General features: G+C 52.2%; 1 protein-coding gene across 4 annotated transcripts in view; it reads left to right on the forward strand.

Moving 5' to 3' along the window:
• The window catches only part of GPBP1 (GC-rich promoter binding protein 1), a 62,098-nt gene extending 35,424 nt beyond the window's left edge, over positions 1 to 26,674 (forward strand). For 3 of the 4 annotated variants that reach the window (XM_054575356.1, XM_054575355.1, XM_054575358.1), the window contains 10 exons: positions 4,979 to 5,102; positions 5,234 to 5,460; positions 7,951 to 8,017; positions 9,009 to 9,068; positions 14,185 to 14,369; positions 14,932 to 15,072; positions 16,221 to 16,388; positions 16,828 to 17,015; positions 19,942 to 20,044; positions 25,862 to 26,674. In XM_054575356.1, coding sequence (XP_054431331.1) covers positions 4,979 to 5,102; positions 5,234 to 5,460; positions 7,951 to 8,017; positions 9,009 to 9,068; positions 14,185 to 14,369; positions 14,932 to 15,072; positions 16,221 to 16,388; positions 16,828 to 17,015; positions 19,942 to 20,044; positions 25,862 to 26,020 — 1,422 coding nt within the window. In that variant the 3' untranslated portion in view covers positions 26,021 to 26,674. The remainder of the gene's footprint in view (positions 1 to 4,978; positions 5,103 to 5,233; positions 5,461 to 7,950; positions 8,018 to 9,008; positions 9,069 to 14,184; positions 14,370 to 14,931; positions 15,073 to 16,220; positions 16,389 to 16,827; positions 17,016 to 19,941; positions 20,045 to 25,861) is intronic. The other variant, XM_054575357.1, reaches the window with a different exon arrangement.
• Positions 26,675 to 26,905: the final 231 nt, after the last annotated feature.

The raw sequence follows: 26,905 nt of genomic DNA on the forward strand, positions 1-26,905 counted from the left end.
TAGAGAATATTGAATGAACACTTACTAACCACGCACAATAGCACATCTTGCTGCTTTGGCATGTTAGTGTTCTCTCTCAGAAATAAAACATCACGTGTAGAGTCGAAGCCCACTGTTTGCTTCTCTGTAGCCCTTTTCTTTGTGGCTTCCCCCGCCCCCTCCCCGAGGTAGTCTCAGTGCCTGTTCTCCCATTATTATTACATATGGGACTGTCAATAAATACTGCTCTACGGCATGTTTAAGACATTTATATAAATGATTATCGTTTACACGTCTGCATCTTGCTTTTACATTCATTCTGTCTTTGAGGTTTTTTCATGTTGATATCTGCAGATTCAGTGTAATTATATGAAGCTCTGTATAGTATTCTCTACCGTGTGCTTCTGTACCACATTCCATTTGTCCAGATTGTTTATAACTTTTGGCTACTGTACAGAGTACCGCATCGAATATTCTTGTAATATCTGCTTGTGCACATGGGCAAGACTTTTCTGGGCCAGTACTCCCTGAATATATAATGAGATAACCTGGGGCTTTTGTTGAACCGCACGCAGGCTCTGCTGACGGCAGGCCGCAGCGCAGGGCCCTCCCCCTGACAGTCCTCAGAGACACGCCGGCTCTGCCGGCCCGCGGCCCTGACTGCAGCTGGCCGGGCCTGGCCGAGGAGAACTGCTGGGCTCCACTGGACGTGGCCGGCTTCTCTTCCGCTGGTGTGCTGAGTCACACGCCTGTGTGCTAGGTGGTGCTGTTTGCACTGTTGCTGAAATTTTTTCAGGTTGTCAGAGTTAATGTTTTTGCCAGTCTTAGTTACAGAATGCACCCGCACTGTTCTTGGACGTTGGGTTACATTTCTGTGAGTTGCCTGTTCACATTCTTTGTTATTTTGGGCTGCTTTTTTTTTGATACCGGTTTAAGAAATGCATGCCTATGTACACATATGTGTGTGTATATATGTCATTTTTAATGTCTTTAAATGAAGTCACATAGGTTTTGGTTTTTGTTTGGTCTTCATGCATCTGGCTGGGCATATCCAAGTATCTGCTTGTTGCTGTTATTAAAAGCTTCCTAAGTCCTTGCTGCAGATTCCTCGTTAGTGTTGTATGTAGCAACCTTGATTAATTCTTAATCTGTAATGTCTTTGGGATCTTTTTAAATGGACGAACATTTGTTCAAAAATGCTGTCAGTGTTTTACCTCCCTTTTCAGTCCCGTCCTGGCAGTATTCCTGTTTTGACGTGCGGGCTCTGTGTCAGTCGGTGAGGGTCTGGGACTCGCCCTCCTGCGGCCGCGGGTGCTGGTGGGAAGCCCGAGCCTCTGGGGCCGGAGACAAAGAGCCTGCTGCCGGCACTGGCCCCTTGTGCCCCCAGACCTGCAGGAGCTGTGCGCGGAGTGTCCGGGCGGACGCTGCCCTCGCACTGCGTGGTGAGTCCCCCGGGTTTGTCATCAGCCCACTCTTTGTCCCAGAGAAGGACGCGACCTATTTCTTAATGCCGCTCGCTGCAAACCTAACCCTTAGAAATGGGCCACACAGAAGCCATCAGGGTCTTGCGTTCTTTGCACACCATTAAGAAATGTTCAGATTGCCTGTCTCAACAATCTGCTCATTAGCCCTGCATGTTCTTGGCCAAATTGTATTTTCACATGACTGTACCACTCTTCCAGTCACTCTGATTAAGCTAACAGAGGCTAGAAACAGACTCACTTAATTTGTCTTAATAGTGTTCACTTAATCAGAAACCCAAGCAGTAGGCTGAGGCCATTCCCAAGTTTCAGGGGGACCAGCAGATGATTTTTTTCGCCCTCAGTGTATGATCTAGGGTCAGTCCAGTGTTCATTAACCACTCGAGGGAGTGTCAGCTGACCTGAATTTTTGGTATTATTACCTGTAATTATAGGGGCCGTAGGTGGGCCAGAAGGCAGCTCTCATCCTCAGTGACAGACATTCTGTGGCCAGCTTCTCCCTCCTCACAGGCATACTAGCTGAAAGGGGCGCAGATCACTTCAGTTTGGCATTTATTGTCACACTTGATTTGGGTCACTCTTACGTCAGTTTGCTTAAGAGACCCTGACGGTCTCCCCAGTTGAGGCGTCCTAGCCGAGGCGGCGATTTTCAGCCTTTTCATCTCATAGCACATACAAGCTAATGACTACAATTCTGCGGCACCCCAAGAAATACATCTTGGGCCTATCCAACAAAAAATACATGTGGAGTTTGATTCTTTCAGGACAGTTGCTGTGTTGTCTGTTGTCATTTTTTATTTGACTGTCTAAGGGAACAGAGGTCAGCGCCCCTGACCAGTGGTCAGGCGCTGCGTGTTTTAGCACTCGCTGCGCCGGTTGAAAATCGCCGCCATATGGCCACACGAGTGTTGGGAGAACTCTTTGCGTTTTTACCTGGCAGAACGAAACACAGCTGTGTGGGGGTGAGTGTTTCTATTATGCCCGCGGCCCAGGGCTGCTCTTGGCGGGGGCAGCGGAGGAGTGGCCGGCCCGGCCCCTGGGTCAGCGCGCCGGCTGCGGCTGGAGGCGCGCGAGGCGGGCGGGCGGGGGCAGGGGGTGGGGGCGCTTTCGCTGTCCTCCTCCTCCTCCTCATGCCTCCTGGGGCCGCAGGCGCCCCCCCGCCCCGGGCCGCGGGCGTTTGCACTCCCCCTCTGCAGCCGCGTGATCTGTGTCCCACTCCAGCAGCTCAGAGTCACTTCGGGGGGGAAAAAACCCCTCGCTCCCAGGTTTTTATACCCAGAGGAGTTGGACGTGGGCGGGGCCGGCCCCTTTCGCACAGTGTGCGGAGAGCCGCTGTGCCGCGCCCTGGCCCCCAGGGGGCGCTGTGGGGGCGGGCCCGGTGAGAAGGGCTCCCAGGCAGGCCGGACCCGGCCGTTGGAGTTCCTCGGGCTCCTTGTTGCCAGGCCATCGCCCTGGCCTGGCCTGGCCGGCATTCACTCTGAGGAGGAGGAAAGACGCATTGAGTCTGGGTATAGTCGGGCTGGAGCCCTGAGTTTCTAAAGCGGGTCAGGGCGCTCAGAACCCTTCCCGCGCCCGACTGCTGTTGGGCACGCGGTCAAGGACACGGTCTCCGTGGTCGCACTGCACTCGCTGCCCGCTGCCTTCACTGCCGAGACATGCGGGGAGAGGAGCGCACGCTGAGCGGAGTTCTGAGGAGACGGTTGGGACGCTCAACGCCCCGGGGAGCCTGCAGGTGGCGGGGGGCATGGGATGTCGGCCTGTTGTGGGTGACCTTTTTGACCACAGATGGCCTGATGGTGGTTGGACTGCTCGTGGTCTGGAATGCCAAAGCCGCGATGGGGATTAATTTCAGGGGTCACAATAGTGTGACCAGAGATAGCCGGTCAGACTGCAGCCGCGACGCTGTAACTTGAAAAAGTCTCAACAGGGCCAGACGCCTTCGATCGCGCCAAGAAGTGCTGGGAGGTTGGGCAGCTCCCTGGTGTCACGTGGACCGGCTCCTGGCAGGAGTCATGTGCTGGCAGGCAGCGGTGGCTCCCGCAGGAGAAAGATCGAGTCTTTGACCTGCTGGTCTGTGGCTTTTCAGATACGGACAAGCTGACAAAGCCATAGGCAATAGCCCAGGAGTCAGACAAACGTGAAGCGTCTAGGCCTTAAGAACATCCCCTAAGGTGAGGGCCGCAGCTCCCTTTTCCCCATCGTGCCCACCGGCCTGTGCTAGTGGCTCGGTCTCCAGGGTGGTTGGGGCTGGTGGCTGTCGCAAGACACGGATTTACCCCTCGTGTCTTCAGTCTTTGCAAAGTGCGGATCCTCGCTGCTGACACTGTTCGTTTCAGCTCTGGAGACTCCTTGCTTTGCAGCCACAGCCACAGTGCCTTTCGTCGGGGTCCCCTTGTCACGATGCGACGCCCCTCCCTCTCCCACTCCCGGGAGAGTTACAGCCAGAGCACCCTTTGGGCACTTTGCATCACATCTGCCCCTTGCCATTGGCTGCTGAATAGGGAGGGACCGTTACTGCCACCTGCCGCCTGGATGAGGACAGTTGCTGCAGATCCCGGCGAGTCCTCCCGCGTGTCCTCGTGTGGCCCAGGAGACCCCCGGCCTCCTCCCCCAGCAGCCCCAGCTCTGCGAGCACCCGTCTGCAGTGCCAGGACGGAGGGGCTGGGCAGGGCTTGGGGTTCTGTCCCGTCTCCAAGCGGAGCACGCTGGCCCGTTGCTGCTCCATGTGTTGGCAAACAGCACGCGACAGCCGGGGACTTCGTTGGTCACAGCCTAGCAGACAGCAAGGCCTGAGACAGAGGCCTGAGAAAGCAGGGAACTGGCGCCTAGAAGTCCCGGGGGGGCAGCGTGGGAGGGCGAGGTCCAGCTGGGAGCATGCGGGGCTCCCCCGCGATGGGGAGCTCCGCTCTTTGTCCTGCAGGAAGGCTTTGCGTGGTGCAGCCCAGAGGATCGGTCAGGGCCGTAAAAACGTTGGGAGTTTGATTATGATTTTATCAGAGCAGTGGGTTAATACTGGGGGAAACCAGCAACTTTCATAAACAGCTGTTTTATTTATACACTTCTAATTTTTAAAAATAGTTTTTAAAACATTTGTTACGGGGAGAGAGGAGTTTTGAAATCAGTCTGGAGAACTTAGGACAGAACTGTACCTTTATTTGCCACAGTCTGACATGGAAGACAACCTTGCGCTGTCCAGTCCAAGCCGGGTGGGGTGCAGACGGTCTTTGCTGTGAGGGAAGTGCACCGAGCGGCGCCGTGCTCCCCGCACGCCCTTTCACCTCTGAAGTCCGGGGTGAGCCGGCGTTGCTGTGCTCCTGGAGAACGGCGCTCTCGGTGTCCGTAGGTAGAAGACGACAGACCAACCGCGGGACCAGCCACCACACACATTGAAAACGGCAGACCCTTAAGGATTTAGAATTCTTAGAAATAAATTAAGCCACAGAGAGTGTTAGCTTTGGAAGTTAGCTACATGTGGGTCCTACAGGCAGGCTTACCGGTGTGCTTCTACCTTGTTGCAGTCGTCACTGAGCTTCGAGAAGCCCTCTGAGAGCCTCTCCTGGGCGGAAGGCCGTTCCGACGCGCATCGCCGCCGCCACAACTCCTCGGACGGCTTCGATTCCGGCGCGGGGCGGCCGAACGGAGGTAACCTCGCTTCGGACGGGTAGCACTCCAGGACTTTCTAAGTGTTCCTTAAAGAGTGTTTTGATTGTAATTTAATTGTTAAGCATAACTATCTTCTTTGAATTTGTGATACTTTTCCATGATCAAAAAAGGTAACTTTGGAAGGAAAGAAAAAAACGGATGGCGGTCGCACGGAAGAAATGGAGCCGACAACATAAATCACCGGGGGGGATACCACGGTGGGGGCGGCTCCCGTTCTCGCAGCAGCGGCTTCCACTGCGGGAAAGGCCCGGGCCTGCACGAAAACAGCGTCCCCGACAGCGACCCGGCGAGGAAGGAGGACAAGAGCGAGCGCAGGCAGTTTGAGGCCGAGGATTTCGTAAGTCCCTCGTCGCTGCGGCGCACGTGTGGGCCCGCAGGCGCCGCCGCCGCGTGAGACCCTGTCAGCCCCGCTGGTCCCCACAGAGCTCGTGCTGGTCAGGCCCCGGCGTCTAAGGCTTCTGCTCGTGACTGCCCCTCCCCTCTGCCCTCCTTCCCTTCTCCTGCCTGCTCCTGAGTCTCACTCACTGTCTGGTCTTTCAGAACTTTAGATGGATTTGTATTTTATTTCTTACAGAACTTTAAACAATTTCCCTTAGAAATAATGGCTGACTTTGGTCGCTTATCTGCAAATGCATCATAGTATCTTTAAAAACGTTACATTTTTGCAAGGAATATTCTATCAGTACATTGTACTTAGAGCGTCTCCCTAACACGTGCCTAACACGTGCCTATCGTGCCTACCGGCGCAGGACTGGATCATCCCAGGATAGCTCTGCTTTCTTTCAGCTACTTTCTCTAAGTCTTTTGCGGTCAGGGAAGACAGCCTGATTGATGGCCTCGGTCATGTAGGATTAGGAATATCAACTCAGCTGCTGAGAACAAGCACCAACTAATTAAAAACCAAATTTTCTTAATTTTTTTCCTTTCGGTAAATCTCCGTGTGGCTAGCTTCCTAAACACTGTGTCTCTCGAGTTACATAAAAATTGATCCAGCGTATGCTCTGATGTATCGAAGTCCTGTGATTCATTCCTGATGATGTGTTTTTGTGTGTATGTTCATTTTTCATTCCACGTATGTTTGCGTGGCTCTGAGTCTAGCTGTTCTTGGCCTTCAGAAGACACACGTTAAAAAGACAGGCACGGTTCCTGCTGTTACTGAGTTTCTGTTCTGTTGCGGATTTGCAGACTATAGGCAGACAGACTTGCAGAGCATTTAGACACGAAGTAACTGAGTGGCCCCTTGGGCATGGGCAGCCAGGAGAGGCTTCCCCGGGGGCGCGCCCTGTGATCTGGGGCGTGACGGTGCCCGCCGTGCGGAGGCTGGGGAGCGGGCCCCCACGGCGGGAGCACGCTTGTCACGGGTGCGGGGGAAGGGTCAGGCCAGAGTAGGACACGGAGGCTGGTTAGGCCCGGCTAGAGGGGTGGGGAAGGGCTGTAACCGCTGGGGTTGTTGCCTGTGATGGAAAGAATTTTAGTTTAACTTCAAACGGAGCGGGAAGCCTTTTGGGAGGAAAGTGACGTCCCGGGAGTTGATTTTCGTTTCTTTGACGATGGTTCCAGTAGAAGCATGAACGTGAGTCGCTCGCTGTGAGAGCAGGGAGACCGCTTAGGAAGCGGTGGCCTTGGTTCAGGAGGAAGCGAGGACTTTGACCGGGCAGGTGGCTGGATCAGGTTTGGGGTGGAGTTTGATGGTGGATGTGTTGGAGGGTGGAAGTGAGCGGAAGAACTGGGCAGGTTGGGTTTAGGGCAGGGGAGTGGCGAGGGGAAGAGACACAGACGATGCTTACGCTCTGGGACCTGGGAACCTCGGAATCGCTGTGCTTTCCCGTTTCTCCAGCCTGTTCTTTCAGATGCTAGTTAGCACAACATGGGATTTTTATCACACGAACAAACCCGGAATGATCATAGTGTTAATTCAAGTAGAAATCACTTAAAAGCTGGGGCTGGGCACATAGCTGGGCGCATATGCCTGGCTGCTGCTGCTGCTGCTGCTGCTGCTCCTCCTCCAAGACGGTGGGCGTCAGCGCAGACAGCCGGGGTGCGGCCGACGGTCTGACGCCCTGGGCCAGCTTTTGAAAAAGCACGTGTGACCTCCACCAGGGTCTTCTCAGTCCTCGTTGGCTTGCGTCCGGGATGCCATGCCAGTGCACCCTTGCTCTTTGGCGCTTTCGGTGATAACGTGAACAGAACGTTGTTAGTTCACTTCTGTAGTAATTAAAATACTCTTCTTAGGAGTCATTTTATTCAGTACACATTAGGCCCCGCTACCCTACCGCATGGCGGTCTCTACTGCTAGGTAGTACCGACAAGTTCTGATACAGTTACAGGAAATGCAGGATTTTAGAGGTAAACGTGTCGAAAGGCTGGCTTCAGAGCACAGGTCCAGGGCGCAGCCGCGTCGTGTCAGCCCTCCCAGTGTCGCCGCCTCGCCTGGGACTCTGTGCTTCGCTTCCGGGAGGAGTGTGCTGACTTAACGCGCCCAGTAAGGAAGCCAGCAAGGATGGGGGGACAGCTTGATTTTCCTCCTCTCTGCCCTTGACCTCATGCTGAGAAAGGCTGTTTCTCAGATTAGCATGACTGTGTCCTCTTGTGTTGGCTTGCTTTTTTTTTTTTTTTTTGACTTTTCCCTTGTTTTTCCTGACTAGGAGTGATTATAGATAGTAACCGTTTTAATGATTAGCAGACTAAACTGAAACTTAAGTTTATGATTATAATTAGTCTTTAATTGCTGAGTTGATTATGTCGTTAGGTTTTTCGCTCTGATGATGAGATTAATTTTTAAAGCTTAAACACTTTTTGTATTGTTTTGATTCCAATTTCCTTTCAGCCGTCTTTAAATCCTGAGTATGAGAGAGAACCGAATCAGAATAAGTCTTTAGCTGCAGGCGTATGGGGTAAGTGATTTTTTATCTATCTTTGAGGGGTTTAAAATGTTATTGTAGGTTTCACCTCTGTGTTTTTAAAAATACATAGGTTAGAATTAAATATGGTTTGATGTGCTAAGTTATAGAAAAGATGTCACCTTTTAAAACAAGATAGTGAGGATAGAAGAATTTGAATAGAAATAATTGATTTTTGTACTTGTTTGTACCATTAACGATACTTACCTGTGAATTAAAAAAAAATGATTGTACGTTAATGTTAATGAATGGATGTCATTTTGAGAGCAGCCCAATAATCTCAAGGAAAGACTTAGATTAATTTTTTGTTTTACAAAGCTGAAAATTTAGTTAACTGGAAAAATAAGTACTCCTAATTATAGTGTGATAAATTTAATCTTTTTATCTATGAAAGTGGTTATACATAGAGAGAATTTAAACAGAATTGTATAAATTTGCCTGTGGAAGTAGTCTGTGTTTGAATTATTTGCCTTTTTGATTGTCAAAGCTTAATGACAGTTTTTCTGGTAATAACTCCCTTTTCTATTAAACTACACTCAGTATAAAGTAGACAGCTTTTTAAAGATTTAAGTGAAGTTTAAAATAATGGAAAAATTCATAATAAGATTTGATATCTGAAAAATAAATTGAATTATGTGATACCAAATTCAAAGATGATGTATTCACTCTGAAACTTGTACACATGTTCAGTTGTATTTTTTCTATTGAAAATCAACAACTTATCAAAACAAAAGGATTGTGGCTTACGACAGCATAATAGTCCAGCAGTAAAGGCATTATTTTAAACTTTGCCACTTCCTGTGCTGTTCCTTATTGTATTTATGGGGTGATAGTCTGGGGAATTCTTTTGTTTCCTTTTGTTCTCCAGATTTATTGAAGGGGTTCTTTGGGGGTGGGGGTGGGGGTGGTCAGGCACTTGTTAGAACCATGTGAATGGCATTGTGTTTTCTGTATTGCAAATTAGTATTTCTGCCACTCTCCCCAGGCCTACACGCCCAGACACACACATACCCAACCAAAAAAATCTCCCAAGCTCCTCTCTTAGGTATGTTTCCTTATTATTCAGTTTTTCTGGGAACAGCTGATTGCATAAGAATATAGAGTCTCCTGGAAAGTGTTAACGAGACTCGAGGACACGAGGGCTGCTTTGGATTATTGGAATTGAATGAAGTGACTAAAAAGTCAAGAATGTCAGCGTTTGTCATATAAAACTTCCTGTAGCTATATTGGTATTGAGCCTTGGTTAATTTAATAGTTTTAGAAATGATTTAAAGGCAAATACATCTTTGAAAGTATTGACAATGCAGTGTATTAACACGAGGATGTTGGTTGTGCTGTTGCAGGGTTGGTGTGATAAGGATTTTGAGTACTGCTCGAAAAGATGGGTAAAGGAAGATGTGCTCTGTACTGTGTCTTAGGTAAACCAAGAAGGGTGTCTGCAGTAGGAAAGGCTGGCTCCTGGTGGCTTGGTTAATTGTGGAAGTCCCAGTGCTTCCCGTAGGAATACGATGACACTTCCATTGTATTGCGTTTCATTATCCTTTCTCACTTCCCCCTGGGTCCCAAATACTGTGTTACCCATTGCAACATTTAAAATAGCTATTGTGTTCCTGAGGAAGACAGAGAAATTTAGGAAAGACTTCGGTAGAACTTTTCTAGTGCTACCTTCTTCCAGGTAAGTAAAAATTTAATAATGGAAATGAATTACGTATTAAAAGTAAACTGGCTTGTCCCTGAAGTTATCCCTTTATAGATCAGAAAGAGTCTAAACGTAATATCCCAATGTAAAAAATAACCTTGTGGGAAAGCAATATGCTATTTAAAAGAAGTGCCGTAAGTTTAATTCTGTTGGGAACTCAGACGGGCCGGGCGCACCTCTGTGCCGCTCCCATCTGGGACCGCGGTAGCTTCGCCCTCACCAGGGCCGCGGTGGTGGACTAGTAGTGCTCAGGACGGGTGCTGACTCGGTTAACCTTCCTTCTGGGTCCTCGGGAATCTCAGGCAAAATGTGGGGTACTTCAGTGTGTCTGTGAGGCTTTTATCATAATTTAATTATGTGACTGATTTGTTTGGTGGGTGAGGAAGAAGCAATAAAGTAGTGATACGTGTTTATTATGTATTTGTATGCAGTTGGAGAGACATCATTAGTAACTGACTTCTGTGATTTCAGGAGTCCTCCTGGCTTTTTTTTGTGTCAGCAATACACCCTTAGCAGAGGCTAATGCCTCGCACGTAAGATAATAAATAAGACACTTCAGTCCTTAGTAATTAACTTGAAGCTCAATTTTGTTTCATCTTAGCACTGGTATTTGTATTCTTCTATTACTTGGTGAACTCTTAGGATTTTTGCTCATACTTGATAATACTCCCTGAAAGCATCAAGGTTCCATTTTAAGAGTTTTGTCTTTGAAATCAAAGCAAATTGGCGACTAGTTCTAGAAGATGGATTGTTTTCTAGAGAATTCAATGATAGGAGCTTACAACATGCAGGTGTGATTTCATTGACTGAGTTAGAGCATGTTGAAACCCGCTTTCTTTTAAAGGAACTTTATAAGTAGGGTTAAAAGAAGAGAATAATCTCTTGTCAGATTTCTTTGTAAACACATTCTGTTGGTAAATTGAAATGATTCCTTTTTTCTTCAATATCTTTCTTGTATGGAAACTATTGAAATTATTACATAAAGAAGAAAAAGGTAATAACGTATGTTCAAAATTGAGAAGGGAAAATGAGTGGTGTTTGATTAGACAAGTTGACAGAAGTAAATTTTATTTGGTCCCCGTGAGAAGTAGTGCTTGTTTATCACGTAAGTTGTTATGGTTTTAGAAGTATATTTCTTGAAGCCTGTCCTTCATATGAGTGACATGGGGGACCCTGTTAAGGGGAAATGCCGTACCCCTGTCCCGGACATCATTTACGTTGGTGAAACTCATTTGGTAACACTCGTACTGTTGTAAAACAAGAGAGTTGTATATTGATTTAAAAACTCAAACCCAGCGAAATTCAAACAGCATCGGTCTTAGAGTATTTGTTAGAAATAGTGTTGTTCATAGTAGGAATTTGTTTGCATTGCTGCGGTACAGAGTCTTTGAACGGGGTGTTTGTATATTGTCTCCTGTGCCTGGGTTTCCTCCCCACATTAGTGCGAAACTTAGTTGCTGTTTACCCTTGGCCATGTGATTTTGATTTTGTTCACACATTACAGTTGTTTCTTTTCCCGCATTAAAGCCGTCAGTGTGACGCTGAGGGCAGGGGCGGGCCGGTGTCAGGGCCGTGCGCGTGTGCAGACCCGGGCCCTGGCCGGCCGGCATCGACTCTGTGTTTTGGTCGGGAACGGCGAGCACGTTGACGGGTCTGGCCAGCAGTAGTCGGACCTCCGTGTCCAGCAGCGCGGCCGTGTGGCCGGGAGCGCCGGCGCCAGAGCCGGGCCCTTGCCTGAGGCCTGTGGCTCCCGGGCTGCTTAGCCTTCGGGACGGTGGTGCCCGCGAGCTCGGCTCCTGTGTGGGATGAGGTGGCTCAGTGGTCCCCGTGGGGTCGGGGGCGGGCACCCAGCACCATCAGCGCTTTGTCCAGCGCGTGAAAACCTTGATCGTCTCCTAGGCGTTTAGTTATGTTGTCCAAATCCAGTAAGCAAGGGAGGTTCTAGTAGATTTATTAGAAGGCCAAAAAAAATTTTTTTTCTAGTGATATATCAAAGAATAAAGTAGTGAGTGAGTGAAATCAGAAAAGATTTTATATGGCAGCTATGAAGAGAGCTTAGTAAAAGAGAAGATGAGAAATCAAAACGTCACCTTGGAATTCAGCTCGGCCAGTTTACTTTGTGTTGTATGTGGCAGTATTTTAATTCTCACCTTTCTTCCGAAGAATTGAGCCACTACCCTTCCACCTTTGACTTTGTGTGGAAGGAATCAAACCAACTGTTATATTCACGGCTCTTGGGAGAGCCTCAATAACAGGACAGAGCGACATTGAGAATCAGCTGTTGGCAGGTCACAGTTGCTTGTGAGGATAAAGGGGAGCAATGGTATGAAAACCCAAAGTTATGTTTGCCTTGAGGTGTTTGGAACTTAAATTTGAATGAGAAATAAATACCTGCTTAGGAGCTTGAGGTGATAAGCACATGCAATTGACCTAAGTCATTTACTTCAAATTTTAAGTTTTTCATCAGTACATCAGTTTTTCCTTTAAAAGAACAAATAAGTTGGGTCTTTTGCATATAGTTTGCAAAAACTATATCGTTTCCAGTTGACAAAGTAAATGGAAAAAGTGGAGGAGACATGGGGTGCTGTTTAAATCCAACGGCCTCAGCGCTGACCTTGGAAGGCTTGTGCCGGGGGCTCGTGGAGAGGGTTCCGATCGGCCAACCCGGCTGGGAGAGTAAGACGGACACAGACGGTGCCCGTCAGGGTGGGGCTCCCCCTGCCGCGGCTGCCGCTTTCCTTTACTTCCGAGGAGTTGCTACCATCAGGGATACTTTGTTGTTCTTAAGTGGGCAGGTCTGTGTGGTGAACTCCGCCAGCTACACAGGACATAAGTTGGTCTTTATTGGGCTTATTTCTGTTACAGATGCTCATGTTTTACAGTCTTGTGGGTCAACTTAAAATTCCCCGAAAAGGACACCTTTAAAATAGAATTGGAAGCCTATCATAGCAGACATAATATGTGACTTTTCAGGATATTTTCCCCTAATTTTTTAAAGGAAATGCTGCAGTGACTCTGAGATAAGAACCGTTCTCCATTGTACAGACGAGGGACGACCTAGTAAGGTTGGGGCCAGCATTAAGTTCTGTGAACCTGGTCCAGAAACACGTGCTCTTGGCTCCTGCCCTGCGGCATCCGGCCGCGTGCGCTGGGGGTTAGCGGCGCCCACCGCCCTCCCGCCTGGTCCCTGGCGTCCTCTGTTGGGTGCCTCTTGGGCCACCTTTTACGCTGCTGCCTGTTCTCCGGTGACTGGTGGCTTAGGCCTTGCCTTTCCTCTTTCTCTGCGTCAGGGGCTTTCTGGAGCGAACAGCCAGCCTGTTCCTTACTCTGCGGTGTCTAGGAATCCAGAAATTCCTAGGTCCTCGGAATTTTAGGAAAGGTATTGAGGCTTAAAGGAAGCCTGCCTGCCTGCTTATTTACACCTCTTCTGACCTCTCGTTTTGATCCTTGATCGTTTGTGCACAAAAACGACTGTTTCTTTTGTTTCCTGTACCTTTAGCCTTGTATATGGGATCGTCTTCCTTCTGTCTGAAGTATATCATTTAGGATGTACGTTAGTTAAGGACCTTTGCTTGGTGGTCGAGTGTTAATTTTTGCCTGAAGAATTTTTACTTCTGCTTTCTGCCACATGTGGCATTTCCAAGTCTTAGTCTGCAGACCTTCCTCAGCTGTTGAGTTGCTCTGCGTGTGCTCTGAACTCGGCATGACGGAAGCTTTCGGAGTTTTCTGTTGCGGTGGTCATGGACATGCTCACCTGTAGCATCTCTCTGATTTCATATAAGACCTAGGAGTAATTGTCCATATTTGAATATCTGCCATGGTCTTGAGAAAAGCGTTTAGTTAGCAACTGTTATCCCTGGTGCTGACTTCAGAAGCAAGGGTTGAGTTGGTTGCCCTGCCGCCCACAGATGCCTTCAATGTAGTTCGATGGTCAGTAACTATTTGAATGAATTGATTGGTATTGTGAAAATGGAACTCTTTTATTAGTTACAACTGAAGTAGAAATAGAGGTACTACAGTTCCTTGCCTATTGGTGGTAATGCTATAAATGAGGTTAAAAAGAATGAAAAGGAATTAGGAAAATTCTCTTTTTAAAAGGGAAAAGAGAACAAATATACTTTATATTCCCAGTCTTAAGAGCCATTAGGATGAAGATTGCAATTAAAAAAATTAATTGAAAGCATGTTAGACTCTGAATTGACCTTGGTTTGGACACAGTCGCATTTCTGGGCCGCAGCCCGGCTGACGCCGGCTGTGGCACCTGCCATCGCGCAGCTCTTTGCAGGGTTTGTCGCGCTGTGTCGGCTGCATTTCTCAGGGAGGAGTACAGTTCATGCTTCCCAGGAGGCGGTGGTGGTTTTTAAATGTGGTCAAGGCTTAGAGTGTACTGTGCATCTGGTGCTTTACTTTCGTGCTAAAAGGTGAACTGTGTGTAACTCTTGCACATGCTTTGTTCATGCAGAGTACCCTCCGAACCCTAAGTCTAGAGCCCCGAGGATGCTGGTCATTAAGAAGGGGAGTGCGAAAGGCTTCCAGCTCCCCGGCTTCCCGGGAGTCGGGAACCTTCCCTCGCAGCCAGTTAAGAACGGGGCTGGTCCCAGTGTTTATAAAGGGCTAGTCCCTAAACCTGCTGCTCCACCTGCAAAAGTAAGTTCTCAGTTGTTCAAAATACAAGTTTTAAGTAGATGTAAATTGAGTTATATACAGAAAAAAAGTGTTAAAAATTTACACTCAGTTGTTGGGGATATTTGGTGAGGTGCTGACTTGAGTGGAGTTGGTGTGTTGTGTGTCATTATTTCAATGGCGCGTGTGTTCATGTATGTGTCTTAGTAGTGAATGAAATCTGTAGTTTTTGTTTTGTTATATGAACCTGTGATATGTTTGCTTAATTTTTAATTTGCTGTTTCCTTGGTGTCCTGGTTTAGCTTTTTGAAACTCCCACTCGTGTTTTCATGACATGAGGCAAAAGAAATCTGACTTTAGGTTTCTAAAACTGAGAAAATAGCAGTGTAGTCAGATGTTTTTATCTGAAAACCACACTTTGATTTTATTCGTAGAAAAAGAGGCCAGAGAATCACGTGGGAATGATCGAGAGTAATTAAAAAATAACTGTGTCTGTGCGCCCCCCGCAGCCACCGTTATGTTACACTGTCCCCCCCGGATAGTCTGTGTTTCTGACGCACGGCAATGTCTGGGTGTTTTTCTTCAGCCTGCACAGTGGAAAAGCCAAGCTAAAGAGAGTAAAGTTGGGGCGTCTTTCTCCCATGAGTCTACATACGGTGTTGGCAACTTCAGTGCTTTTAAATCAACTGCCAAGAATTTTAGTCCATCAACAACTTCAGTGAAAGAGGTACGGCCTTTACGATGATCCCTGAGGAACGCGGCATATTGTCATCACGGTAGTTCCGTTAACAGCAAAGGGCTTATTAGATTCACTGTGTGACGATATCGAAACGAGATAATGTGGTTCTTTCCCAACACTTGATTCGGGTACTTCCCTATATTTGCTAACACTTCTGAATGATTAGTTAAGTAGGAACAAGTTACTTAAGTTTTAATGAAACTTTCTAAATATCTCAAAATGTAAGCAAAATAATACCATTTAGGAAAATTACAGTTTTAATCGTTGGGATAGAGTCATGCTAGGCATACGATGGAACCTGGACTCAAACTGAGGATTTGCCTTGTTTCATCGTCTTTTGGGGTTGATGGAAATTTTATTAATGTTAACACTTTGGGGAGCAGAGGGGCGGGGGAGGGAAGAGGCGTGTTAGTGGACCAGTTTCAGATGCCTGGGCAGTGAACTTGCCCTGGACGCTGCGTAGGGGCCTTAGAGGCGCTCGCCCCGGTCCTTCGTCGCCGGCCCCTGGAGCCTTGGTGGAGGGACCCGCGTTGTCGGCCGGCCCGCGGCGCCCGGCGCTGCGGCTCCTCTCCGCGGGCCGGGCCTCGGGCGCGTGGCCCTCGCGTCGCTCCTTGTGTGTCCCGCTGTCCCCAGGGCACACCCCGCACCCCATGGCATCGGGGCGTGGCCCCCTCTCTGCCCCCGCCCCGCCAGAGGACCGCCTTCTGGGGAAGCCGCCCTGATGAGCCCTGCGTCTGCAGCGTGAGGGACGCGAGGCCTCATCGGCACGGTCACTGGAACTGCACCAGCCGCAGGGCTGTGTGGGACGCAGTTGGACACGCTGCTTTTCGTGTGTGATGGAAGTGCTCCCACAAGTTCAGGGTTTATTTTATAAGAATAGCAGTTAAACTTCTAAGTTAGAACGGAGTTGTCTGACCTTAACTGTCCCTGGATTAGGACAGCTCTTGTTCACTCATCCAGTGGGGCGGATGGAACATAGAGGGATAGAGGGAAACCGTCTTTGCAGTAGACCCTGGAGCCCGTTTTGCCCTGTGAGCACAGGTGGAGGCGGCGTCGCAGGGGCTGAAATGGGCAGGGGTTGAAATGAGTTCTTGCTCTGTCTGCACGTTTATCGATGCTTCTGACTTTTTCCCCAGTGTAACCGCTCCAATTCCTCTTCGCCCGTGGACAAGCTCACTCAGCAGCCTCGCCTCACCAAGCTGACGCGGACGCGCACCGATAAGAAGAGCGAGTTCCTGAAGGCGCTGAAACGGGACCGCGTGGAAGAGGAGCATGAGGACGAGAGCCGCGCCGGCTCCGAGAAGGTGACTGCCCCTTGCAGGCACGACCCCCGCCCCCCACCACCCCCAGCTTTGAAGGGACGTGTGGCGGAGCCACCGGGGCAGATGCGCTGAGGGGCCCTGTGTGCACTTGCACGGCCTGCTTTCTGCATTGGCTTTCCTCATTCCGTGGTTCCTGTGCAGGAGCAAAAGTCAGAAAGGGTCCTGTTCGTACATGGGAAAACCAAGTCGCCTCCCTTTGTCCAGTGGGGCTTTGCCTTGGTCGCGTGGATGCGGCCACTGCAGCCAGGAGGCTGTGGCTGTCCTGCGCTGCCCAGCGGTGTGCTGTCTCACGGGGGCGTCTTCGGAGCTTGGCGATCACAGGCGTTACAGTTCCGCGTTTCCGCCAGATGCCGACCAGGTTCCGTGAGTTTTTAACAGTGGTGCTCTCTCTCTCATTCTTTTTTAACTCCCTAAAAACCAGGACGACGACTCATTTAATTTGCATAACAGCAATAGTGCTCACCAAGAAAGGGATATCAACCGAAACTTTGATGAAAATGAAGCCCCACAGGAGAACGGCAACGCCTCGGTGGTCTCCCAGCAGGTCGTCCGGTCTTCAGCCTTCCCGCAGAGCGATGTGCTTTCGAGCTCTCTCGAGGCGGAACACAGGTGAGTGCTGCTGTTTGCTTCCTGGAGCACTTTTAGTTGCCAGGATCTTGGTACTGTGGAGACGTTGTGACGTGCTCTTTAACAGCTCTACTGAGGTGCAGGTCATACGCCATGGAGCCCACACGCGTTGCGTGTGCGTGTCTGTGACTCGGTGCATTCAGAGGCGCTGGGCTGCCGCCCCCAGGAGAGGCCCCGCGCTCGGCGGCAGTGGCTCCCTCTCCTGTCCTCCTGTCGTGGGCGGTCCCGGTCTGCTCTCTGCGGCTGTGGATCTGCCTTTTCTGGATGTTTATCTGAATGCCATCTCGCACTGGTTTCCCTCCACGTCTGGCCTCTCACGTGGCCTGATGTTTCCGTGTTCGCTGATGTCACAGCCTGTGGCACCGCCTGGTTCCCTCCGGTTGCCTGCGGTGCACGGTGCGGCTCCGCTGTGCCTCGGCCGGGGGTGGGGCGGGGTGTGCATGCTCTGTGCTCTGCATGCTGCTGCGAGAAGAGCGTGTGCGTGTTTCTGTGTGGGCGTGTTTGTATTTCTTTCGGGTAGAGACCTGGGGTGGCACTGCTGGGACCCGTGCTCACATGTTGAGAAACTGCCAGGCTCTGCACTCGTTGGGGTGCACGCTTGATGTTCTCACCAGCGAGATGTGAAGACGCCTTTTTCTCCGGGTTTCTGCCAGCACGTGTTGTCACATCTGTCTTTTTTATCATAGCCTTTCTATTTTGTCAGTGTTGTAAAATGGGGTTCCAGATTCATCCTTTCCTACGTGGCTCCATCCACTTGTCCCAAGATGTGATTTATTTTTTCATTGTGACCTTTCGAGAGCACTTTCTGCTTCTATTACCGTCACCTTAAACATCCTTTACATAGTGAACTCTTCAGGGACTCGGCCTGTCTCAGCGTTGGCATGTGTTCCTGTCTAGAGTAGACCTTTCGGTTTTTCCCCTCTGAGGTCATAGTTAATAGCAGGTGTTTTTGCAGAAGTGATTCCTCCCTCCCCCCACTGTGGTCCTGAAGTAACCCGCGTGGTTCCACGTCACTACATGAAGGACTTGAGGACTTTTGTTGTCCCCTTACCTCTGGAGTCGCTGTATGAAACGGGCTTGTTTTTCCACTGAAAGTTCTTAACGTCCTCTGGGGCCAGGGTCAGTACAGCCCAGGTAATTGGCTGGACCTCTGGTTTGGTTTAATGGCAGCTCTCCTCTAACTTCGTTGAATTCCAGAATAGTAGGGAACTGGGCTATTACCTGCTGTAGAATAACTTTTTAAAAATTTATTTTTAATTCTAATATATCATCATGGATCCCAGCGCGACGAGGACAGGATGTTGCCCATGTTTCTCAGTGCTGTACCCAGCACCCAGCACTGACTGCGTAAGCCTGTCAGGCACGCGGGCGATGGCCTGGCTCCGAGTGTCTCTGCCCGCGCCGCTGACCTGCGCTTCGGGGCGCGGCGCCCTCCGGGCCAGGGCCCCGGGCCGTCCTGCGGGAGAAGGGGTGCACGCGCCTTGTTTCCGGGCAGTGGGTGGGCCTCTTGACAGGAGCGTGGCGTCCTTGATGGAACGAGAGGTGGCCTCGTGACGACGTGGGCCTGATTGTGGGGCGGGGAGACCCACAAGGGCATTTGTTTTGGAAGCTGTTCCAGAAACAGGCAACAGGACGCGTCTCTGGAAATAAGGGAACCGAGGGGAAAAATGGACAGGTAGGAATACCTGACTTACAACATTTGAAATAATTGGTTTCATTCCATCTGCATTATTGTTAAGATTCAGTTTTTAACAGTGAAACCAGGTACAAGTAGTAGCAAGAGAATGCAGGTGGTTTCTCCACGCTGTATTGGGCGGCGGGGCTGGAACTGCCGTCCCCGGGGAGCGAAGACGGTGCGAAAAGAGATGTTCAGAGATGCCGAGGGGCGGGGGGCTGGGGCTCGGCTGTGACCGGCACAGTGCAGAGGCGGCAGGGGCTGGTGAGCCGAACACCAGACGTCTCTGTCCTCCTCTGGCGGCAGCTGTGCGAGTCGCTTTACTGAGGTGACCTGGATGCTTCCTCTGTGAAACACGGGGACAGTGTTAAATTTCGAGTCTCTGAACGCCCATACTCCGTGAAGTTACTTTAAAAAAATACAGACGTCTACAAAGTGGAGCTAAGTTGTGGCAGGCTCAAGCTGAAAGATGAAGAGGTGTAAATAGTAACAAAGGAGACATGTAATTAATTGTTAAAAAACTATAGTCAGATGAGTGGAAAATACATGGGTAGGAGCCGAGTGCAGCAGCCCGGCCAGGCGGTCCCGCCCGGCCTGGGGTGCGGCTGGGCCTCTGCCGGCCTACGTGCCCAAGGTGGAGCTACCTTAAACCTGGAAGGAAAAGAGAGAGACTCTTACTACTCATTTTCCTTGGAGCCTGGCTGGAAGCTTTTTAAAACAGCTGCCTGCGTGGCTGGAGAACACAGCCGCCCGTTCGCGTTAAACCACGCGCCCCGGATGAGGACTGGCTCGCACGGGCCGCGAACTGCAAAACGCGAACGGCGGCGGGACAGCCCAGCCCGTGTCGTCAGAGGAGGGGCCCTGAGGAGCGACTGCAGGAGGGCGGGCGGCGTCGGGGCGAACGGCAGGCGTTGCTTTCACTTCCATCGCGCAGGCTCAGCGGGTTTGAGATTCCAGCCGGGGGCGGGGGGGGGGGGGCTTTTGCAGCCCAGAGAACCTCTGACGCTGGAAATAAAGCAGTTGAGCCGCTCATTCGGATCTTATCTAAGACGTTTTATTGGGCTGAATCTCACCTATTTATTCATTGCCAGAAAGACACCCGCGCGCACCCCAAACCCTTCTTTATGTGCTTCGGGGACGTGGTGCCCCTGGGTCGTGTTCTCTTGCCCGTAGCGAGAGTGGGGTGACCCGCGCGGGGCGCGGCTCTGACGCACTGATGTCCGCTCTCCTCAGGCTGCTGAAGGAGATGGGCTGGCAGGAGGACAGCGAGAACGACGAGGCCTGCGCCCCCCTGACCGAGGACGAGATGAGGGAGTTCCAGGTCATCAGTGAGCAGGTGAGGCGGCGGGAGCCACCGTCCCCCCGGGACTGCCCTTTCCTCCGAGCAGCGGGTCAAAACAGAGCGTGTTGGAGGGGAGCAGGGTTGAGGAGCATGGTTTTATTTAGGGACCGACAGGACATCACATGGTGGGTCAGAATCGCCTTTGTGTTCTGTCTCCATAGTTTTCTCTTAGAAAGAGCATTAGGGAATGTTGGCTGGGGTGACAGAGCTGACACGGTTTTCTGGGTTCATTATGGTTTTTTAAATGTGGTCTCACGGAAGTGATTTTCCTAAACGGACAAATTCAACTTTTAAAGTGTTTTAAACGCTTTTAAGTGTTTCTGAGGCGATCCTGAGGAAATCAGCTACAGTCACTTCACCCTAAGAAAAATTTAAGGGTGAAATTACTATGTTGATTTTTTTCACAGCATTTAGAATTTTGTGGCAAAACGCACCATGTGGTAGGTTCCACGCAGCCATGTCTGAGGGGCAGGCCCACGTGTTCAGGGGCCCCCCAGCCGTGCGGCCGGTGGCTGCCGCTGCCCGAGCGCCTCCCTTGGCGCTCCCGGGACCCTGCCCGCGGGGCGCCCGCGTTTCCCGCCAGCCCCCGGTCTGCGCCCTGTCTCCCGGCTGCTCGAGGGACCTCCCTTCGGTGGCAGAGAGCGCGCGTGTCCCTGTCTGACTGGCTCGTGCCACTTAGTGTCGTGCCCTCCAGGGTCGCCCCCGCAGCAGGTGCCAGAGTTCCTTCGTAGGGCTGAGCGGCGGCCTCGCGTGCGCGTCCCGCCTCCTGCGTGTTCGTTCCTCCGGCGGCGCCTGGCTGCTCGCGCCCCCGGCTGGTGGGGGGTGTGCTGTGACCGGGGCGGGCAGAGCCCGGGCGTCCCTGCTCTCGGGGCCTTCGGGGGCCCGCCCGGCAGTGCCGTTGCGGACCCCGCTCGCTGCGGGGCCGGCGCCCGGCGGGCGGTTGTGCCGTTGCTGCGGCCGCGGTGCCCCCTGCTCCCCCACAGCAGTGCCAGGGACCCCTGCTTTCCCTCGGCAGCCACTGTGGCTGACACCTCGCGGTAGCGCCTTGTCTTCCTATCGCTTTGTCTTCGTGCGCTTCCCTGCAGGGTAGGGACGCTGAGCACCTTTTCCTGTGCTTATTGGCCATCTGTACGTCATCTCAAAGGAGAAATATCTATTCAAACCCTTTGCCCTTTTTTAAATTGAGTTGTTTGGGTTTCTTTTGTTGTTGAGTTGTGTCACTTCTTCGTTTATTCTGCGTATTAATCTGTTATCAGATACATGATTTGTAAATATCTTCCACTCTGTCGGCTGGCTTTTCACTGTCGTGGCCTTTGCTGCAAAGGCGTTTTGCATTTGGATGTGGCCCAGTTTCCCGAGTTTTCTTTGGTTGCCTGTCTCCTCGACGTCCGACTCCAGAAGCCATCGCCAGACCCGCGGCGAGGCTTTCCAGACCCTGTGATTTCTTCTGCGTGGTTTACAGTTTCAGTTGAGTTTCGGTCTCGGATCCACTCGGAGTCAGATGAGGGTCCAGCCCCGTTCCTGGGCATTGGCGGTCACCGTCGGCTGGGCCGGTCCTTCCCGGCAGGACGTGGCCGTGGCGCCCTGGCCAGGCCTTGTTCCCAGCCCGCTGCCCCTTTGGCCCCGAGGGACGTCTGTTTTGCGTCAGCGTCACGTTGCTCCGAGTGCTGCAGTTCTGCGGAGCGTTTTCCAGTCGGGACCTGTGAAACGCCAGGTGTGTTTCTCAGATTGTTTTGGCCGCTGGGAACGTCGACTGCTTGGGAGTCTTAGGGTGGTGGGGTTTTGTCTTCTCCCAGAAAGACCTTTGGGAACCGGCTAGGGACCGCATTGAACCGTGGTTGCTTTGGGTAGCGTTCACGTCTTAACAACATTAGGTCTACTAATGCACAGTTATGGGATGTCTTTCCATTTATTGGTGTTGGTTTTCTTTACAATATTTTCCAGCAGTATTTTGTAATATTCAATGTGGAAGAAGACTTTTGCCTCCTTATACTTAGTACTGATTTTATTTTTTTAAATGCTATTGTAAATAGAATTGTTTTCTTAATTTCTTTTTGGACTGTTTTTTGTTATAAAAATGCAACTTATTTTTCTGCATTAATTTTTGTATCTTGTATCTTTGCTGTGTTAGTGTTCAGTTGTTTTGTGGATTCTTTAGGGTTTGTTGCACATAAGGTCATGTTCATAAACAGATCATTTTCTATTTCAGTTTCATATTTCTCCCTAATTGATTTTAATTTTTCAATTAGAAGATCTTAGTGAACTATGTTATTTTTCACAACACGGTTGTGAGGCTGGCACTGGATGATGGTTTTGAAGATTTTTTTGGTCACATCTGCATAATTTCCGTACAGAAATTCATTTTTTCAACATGCAGGTGGATGGGTGTTGATAAATGTAAATGTACAGTCACGAGCCTCACAGCAACTGGCCTGCGGGGGGCCCCATGCCCGGGGGTCCCGTCAGACTCCAATGGAGCCGAATCTCCTGAGGAAACGGAGGGACGTGGCCCAGGAGGGTTTTTCTCTGACGGGGGCAGTGCCCGTGGGGCCTGTCGGCAGGTCCCTGTCCCCTCAGCGCTGCCGGGTCAGGGGGCGCGGCGGCCGCCCAGCCCCGGCTGAGGGCCTCCGAGCTGTCGCTGCGCCTCCTCCGACGGAGGCCTCCGGCCGTGACGGGGAGCGAGTGCCGCCGCCACGTGAGCGACGGGTTTCCGTGAGGCCGTGGAGCCGGCCTGTGTCTGCACCTGGGAACGTGTCTGGGTTGGGATGACGTGAGGCACAGGCCGCGGTGTCCCCACCGGTTCTGAGCCGGGGGTGGGGGGCGAGGGTGGGGGTGGTCGGAGGAGCCAGCAGCCAGTTTCCGAGGTCGGAGCCCCGCGTCCTCGGCCCGCGCCTCCCCACGCCGCGCCCTGCTTGTCTCCCCACGGGGCTCCTTAATCGGACCACCACTCCCGCGGGCAGCAGCCGGGCCCCGTCGTGTGGCCACCCCCGGGTGCCGGCACCTCTCCCTGACCCCTGGGACCCCCGGCCGCCTGCTCTGCCCCCGACGGTCCCTGGGAGGCGGCCCTGCGCCTCCCTGGCCAGTTTCTCTTCCCCGTCAGGCCAGCCTGGGCCCCTGTTCATGGAGCCGCATGGACGGTGTCCGCATTCCGTTTCTGGCCCCGTGGGCAGGAAGCGGGGGGCTCGTGGGGCCCGCCGTCGGGAGCAGCCGCGCCCTGGGCCTCTGGTTGCTCACCGCTGGCTCCCGACGCGCCCAGAGCCGCCTGCGGTCCTGCGGGCTCCGTGTGGGGTCGCCGCCCCATGTGGGCGCCCGCGCGCGTCCCCGGCCTGTTCTCACGGGGCCTTCACCGTTGCGGGACAGGCACCGGCAGCGCTCAGCACGGGGTCGCCCGCATGGGGCCATGCCCCAGAGCCGCGGGCTGAGCCGCAGAGCCCGGGGTGTGCACGGCAGCGGCTGCTCCTCACTGCGGGTGCGCGGGCGGCCGCGGTGGTGTGGCCGTCATCCCAGAAAGCTGCTGCGTGTCCCCTGTGTTCAGCGCTTCCACCCCCAGCTGCGGCCCCGGGCGCCCGCCGATGCCTTCTCTGTTCCTGCGGTGTCAACTCTCTGGGCTTTGCCGTAACTGACCCTGCGCTCTGTGGCGTCAGCTCTGGCCGTGCTCACGCTTCCGAAACGCGCCCGTGTGTGCTGAGCAGCGGCCCGCTGAATGTGTGCACCAGTGTGCACGTCGGTCGGGAGGGTTGGCTTGGAACGTGAAGAAGGGGCATCGTGCGCAGTCCCCAGGGGCCGGCCCCAGGAGGCGGTGGTTTCAAGGACACAGCTTCGTGCCGTCCCAGCAGGGCGACGGGCTTGGAAACCCTGGCGTCACGGGGGGGGGGGGGGCGGGCAAAACCCAGTTGGTGATGAAACCGTCCGCTGGCAGGCACGCGTTGTGCCTGGGAAGCAGTGACATTGTATGTCTGTCTGTTTCTCTGATCCAGGGACAGACAGGGATGAGTTTATATTAACGATGACATGATTTGACATTCAGGTTTCTTGAAAAATACTTAGGGCCTGATGCTGTTTATAAAAGGATTCGCAGGTGTGGGCAAAAGCAAAGTTAATAATAAATAGTAGAAGAACAAGAGTAACTGTTTCGCACACTCCCGTATGCGAGGTGCTTTTGTCCACCCCTGTATGTCGTGTCTGGTGACAGGAGACATGCGGGTTCAGTGCGGCACGTGCTCCCCGCGTCTTCCCTGTGCCCCCCAGACCGCAAAGCCCGGAGAGACACGCTCCTTCCCGGGCCAGCCGTCCAGCTACAGGGGCCCCGGAGGGCTCCTCAGGACGGGAGGTGGTCCCCGGGCGTCTGGCGAGGGGCCCCGGGCCCGGGGCGGGGGAAGGGTCGTCTGGAAGGCGGTAGCCGGGAAGCTGCCCTGGGGGCGGGGGAGGGGACCGTAAAAGGTGGTCCTGGCAGGACCAGGGTCTGAGTAGACTCGGCGGGGCTTCGAGGGCCCAGCCTGTGACCTGGCGGTCGCTGGTACAAACAGGAAAGCGGGAGGCGGCGCTGGTGCGAGGTGGCGGTTCTGGGGGCCGACACACCGGCACATAGAGACGCCAGAGGGAAGGGTTTAGGTTTGGTTTCTATCGGAATTCTGCACAGCCGCCTTCAGGCTTTGGGAAGACGAGGTGGCGTGTGAAGCAAGACTGGACCGTGGGGGCGGGAAGCCGCACCGTTGGAAGAGGGACGGAGGTGCTTTCCAGGCCGCGCACTGGGCGAGCGCTCCGGAGGTGGGCGCGTGGCTCGCGTTTTTCTCAGGGCAGGTGGTGCGGTCCTTTGTTCAGAGGGAAAGCAGGCAGCCTGAACTCCAGAGTTCAGGTAGAGAGGGCAGCCCGCTGTGGATGGCAGGGACCTAAGTAGGGCGGGGGAGGGGGAGGGGGGCGACCCTCGGGACCTCGCGTTTGTGCTTCCGAGGGCTGTGACAAGCCCGCGTGCGCCGCGGGGTCACCTGCTCCTCACGGTTGAAGACGCTCTTCAAAGAGTTCAAAGGGTGGGGCATCTTTGAACAGTTTGAAACACTGACTGACTCCATGGCTGGGTTTGGTCTTCTGAGAGATTGTATTTGGAGATACCGAAGAAGATTATCAGAATGGATAACATTTTTATGAAAAGAATTTAAAAGGGTGGAGTTGGTAGAACACGCATTATCATTATTATTAACGTAACTTTGTATTTTTTAATGGTTTCTACTTTGGGTCAAGCCGTGCCCCCCATAGGGGGTCTTTGGACCCAGTTCTTATTGCTATATTAACCTTGGTTTTAATTTTTCATTTTCAGAAATAGAGAACTCCCTGCTCCCCCTCCCCCTGTATCTTAATCTCTGTGGCTGAGCAGAGGGCTCTGCCTGATGTTGTTTACGTGCACCAGCACCGTGTGCCAGAAAGTGTCCTAATGTTCTGCCAAGTATGAGCCACGCAGCTGGGGGAGCCGGGGAGGGCAGGCCCACGACAGGGACGGCTGGAGCCGAGGGCCTGCTGGGCCCACGTGGGCAGCGCCTGCGGGCGGCGGTGACCGTTCTCCCCGCGGTGGCGGGAGGGCAGGTGGGTGGGCGCGCGGCTCTCCCGAGGGCGGCGGCTTCTCCCCGGAGACACTCAGTCCCGTCGGCGGGGAGAAGTTTGACACAACCCGGTGTCAGACGAGGGTTTCAGAAGCGACGGTTGGATGCAGTTTTACTAACTTTGTTGTATTCATGGTTGCATTTAATTACAGTTTTCTTAATTTGATAGTAACTCTTGGAGGATAGCTTATTTAATTTTGTGCTTTTGACGTTTTAGTTACAGAAAAATGGTCTGAGGAAAAATGGTATTTTGAAAAACGGCCTGATCTGTGACTTCAAGTTTGGACCCTGGAAAAACTGCACTTTCAGGCCCACGATCGAGAACGAGGACTCGGAGACAAGCAGCAGCGACACGTCGGACGACGACGACGTGTGAGCCGCGGCCCCCAGGCCAGCGCGCAGCCCCCCACGGCGGGGCGGTCGGGGCGGGGCGCTGGACCGCCGCAGCGAGCCCCCGCTAGAGGACGCTGGGGGGACTTCAGGACGAAGAAAACCGGGACTGTCGCGCTGGGCCGTGCTGCACGTGATTTCTTTGTGATGGGTGTTGTAGAAATGAGGGCTCTGGGTGACCCCACGCTGACCCCTTCATCACCGCAGCAGTTCTCTGACTAGCAATGTGACGATGTAACAGATGAGACTTTCTCATTCAATAATAAAAAATTGTGTAATGTTTTGCAAAGCTTCTGTCTTAAAATGTCCAGGTCTTAAGAAAAAAAGGCAGCTCCCACTGCTTTGCTTGCAGAGTCGTGCCCTCCCATGCAGTGGACAACCCTCAGGCCCGCTCCGTGTGCCCCGCCCCCAGGAGGACGCTGCGCGCGGCCCCGGCCGGAGCGGCCGCCGCTCGTCAGCCGCTCGCAGCGCGGGGAGATCGCAGGAGAGACTGGCCACACTTCCTCCAAATCGTACAAGGTGGTTTTCAAGAGCTTTATTTGCATATGTTGTCAGACCAGGATTTTCAGAGTTGATGGAAAAGAGTTGTTGTGGGAAAACTTATTTTGATAACTTATTACCCGTGCAGAGAAACCGATCACACTGACTGGATCTGTCCACAACATGGAAAATAAACTGGATTTTCAGAATGTCGTTGTCCTCTGTAGCGTTCGAGGTGCTGGTTTCTAAACACAGTGTGTCTCGTTCACTTAACAAAACACAGTCACCCTTTATTAAAGATGGTGATCACTTTCTGAGTTGAGAAAAAGCTTTTTTACTATCAGCAGCTTAACACGTTCACTGAATGAATGAATGTCAAACAGCTGTTCGC

This window comes from Pteronotus mesoamericanus, unplaced genomic scaffold, assembly GCF_021234165.1.
Source record: "Pteronotus mesoamericanus isolate MK-2021 breed Mesoamerican mustached bat unplaced genomic scaffold, CSHL_Meso_final contig_29, whole genome shotgun sequence".
Lineage (NCBI taxonomy): Eukaryota > Metazoa > Chordata > Mammalia > Chiroptera > Mormoopidae > Pteronotus > Pteronotus mesoamericanus.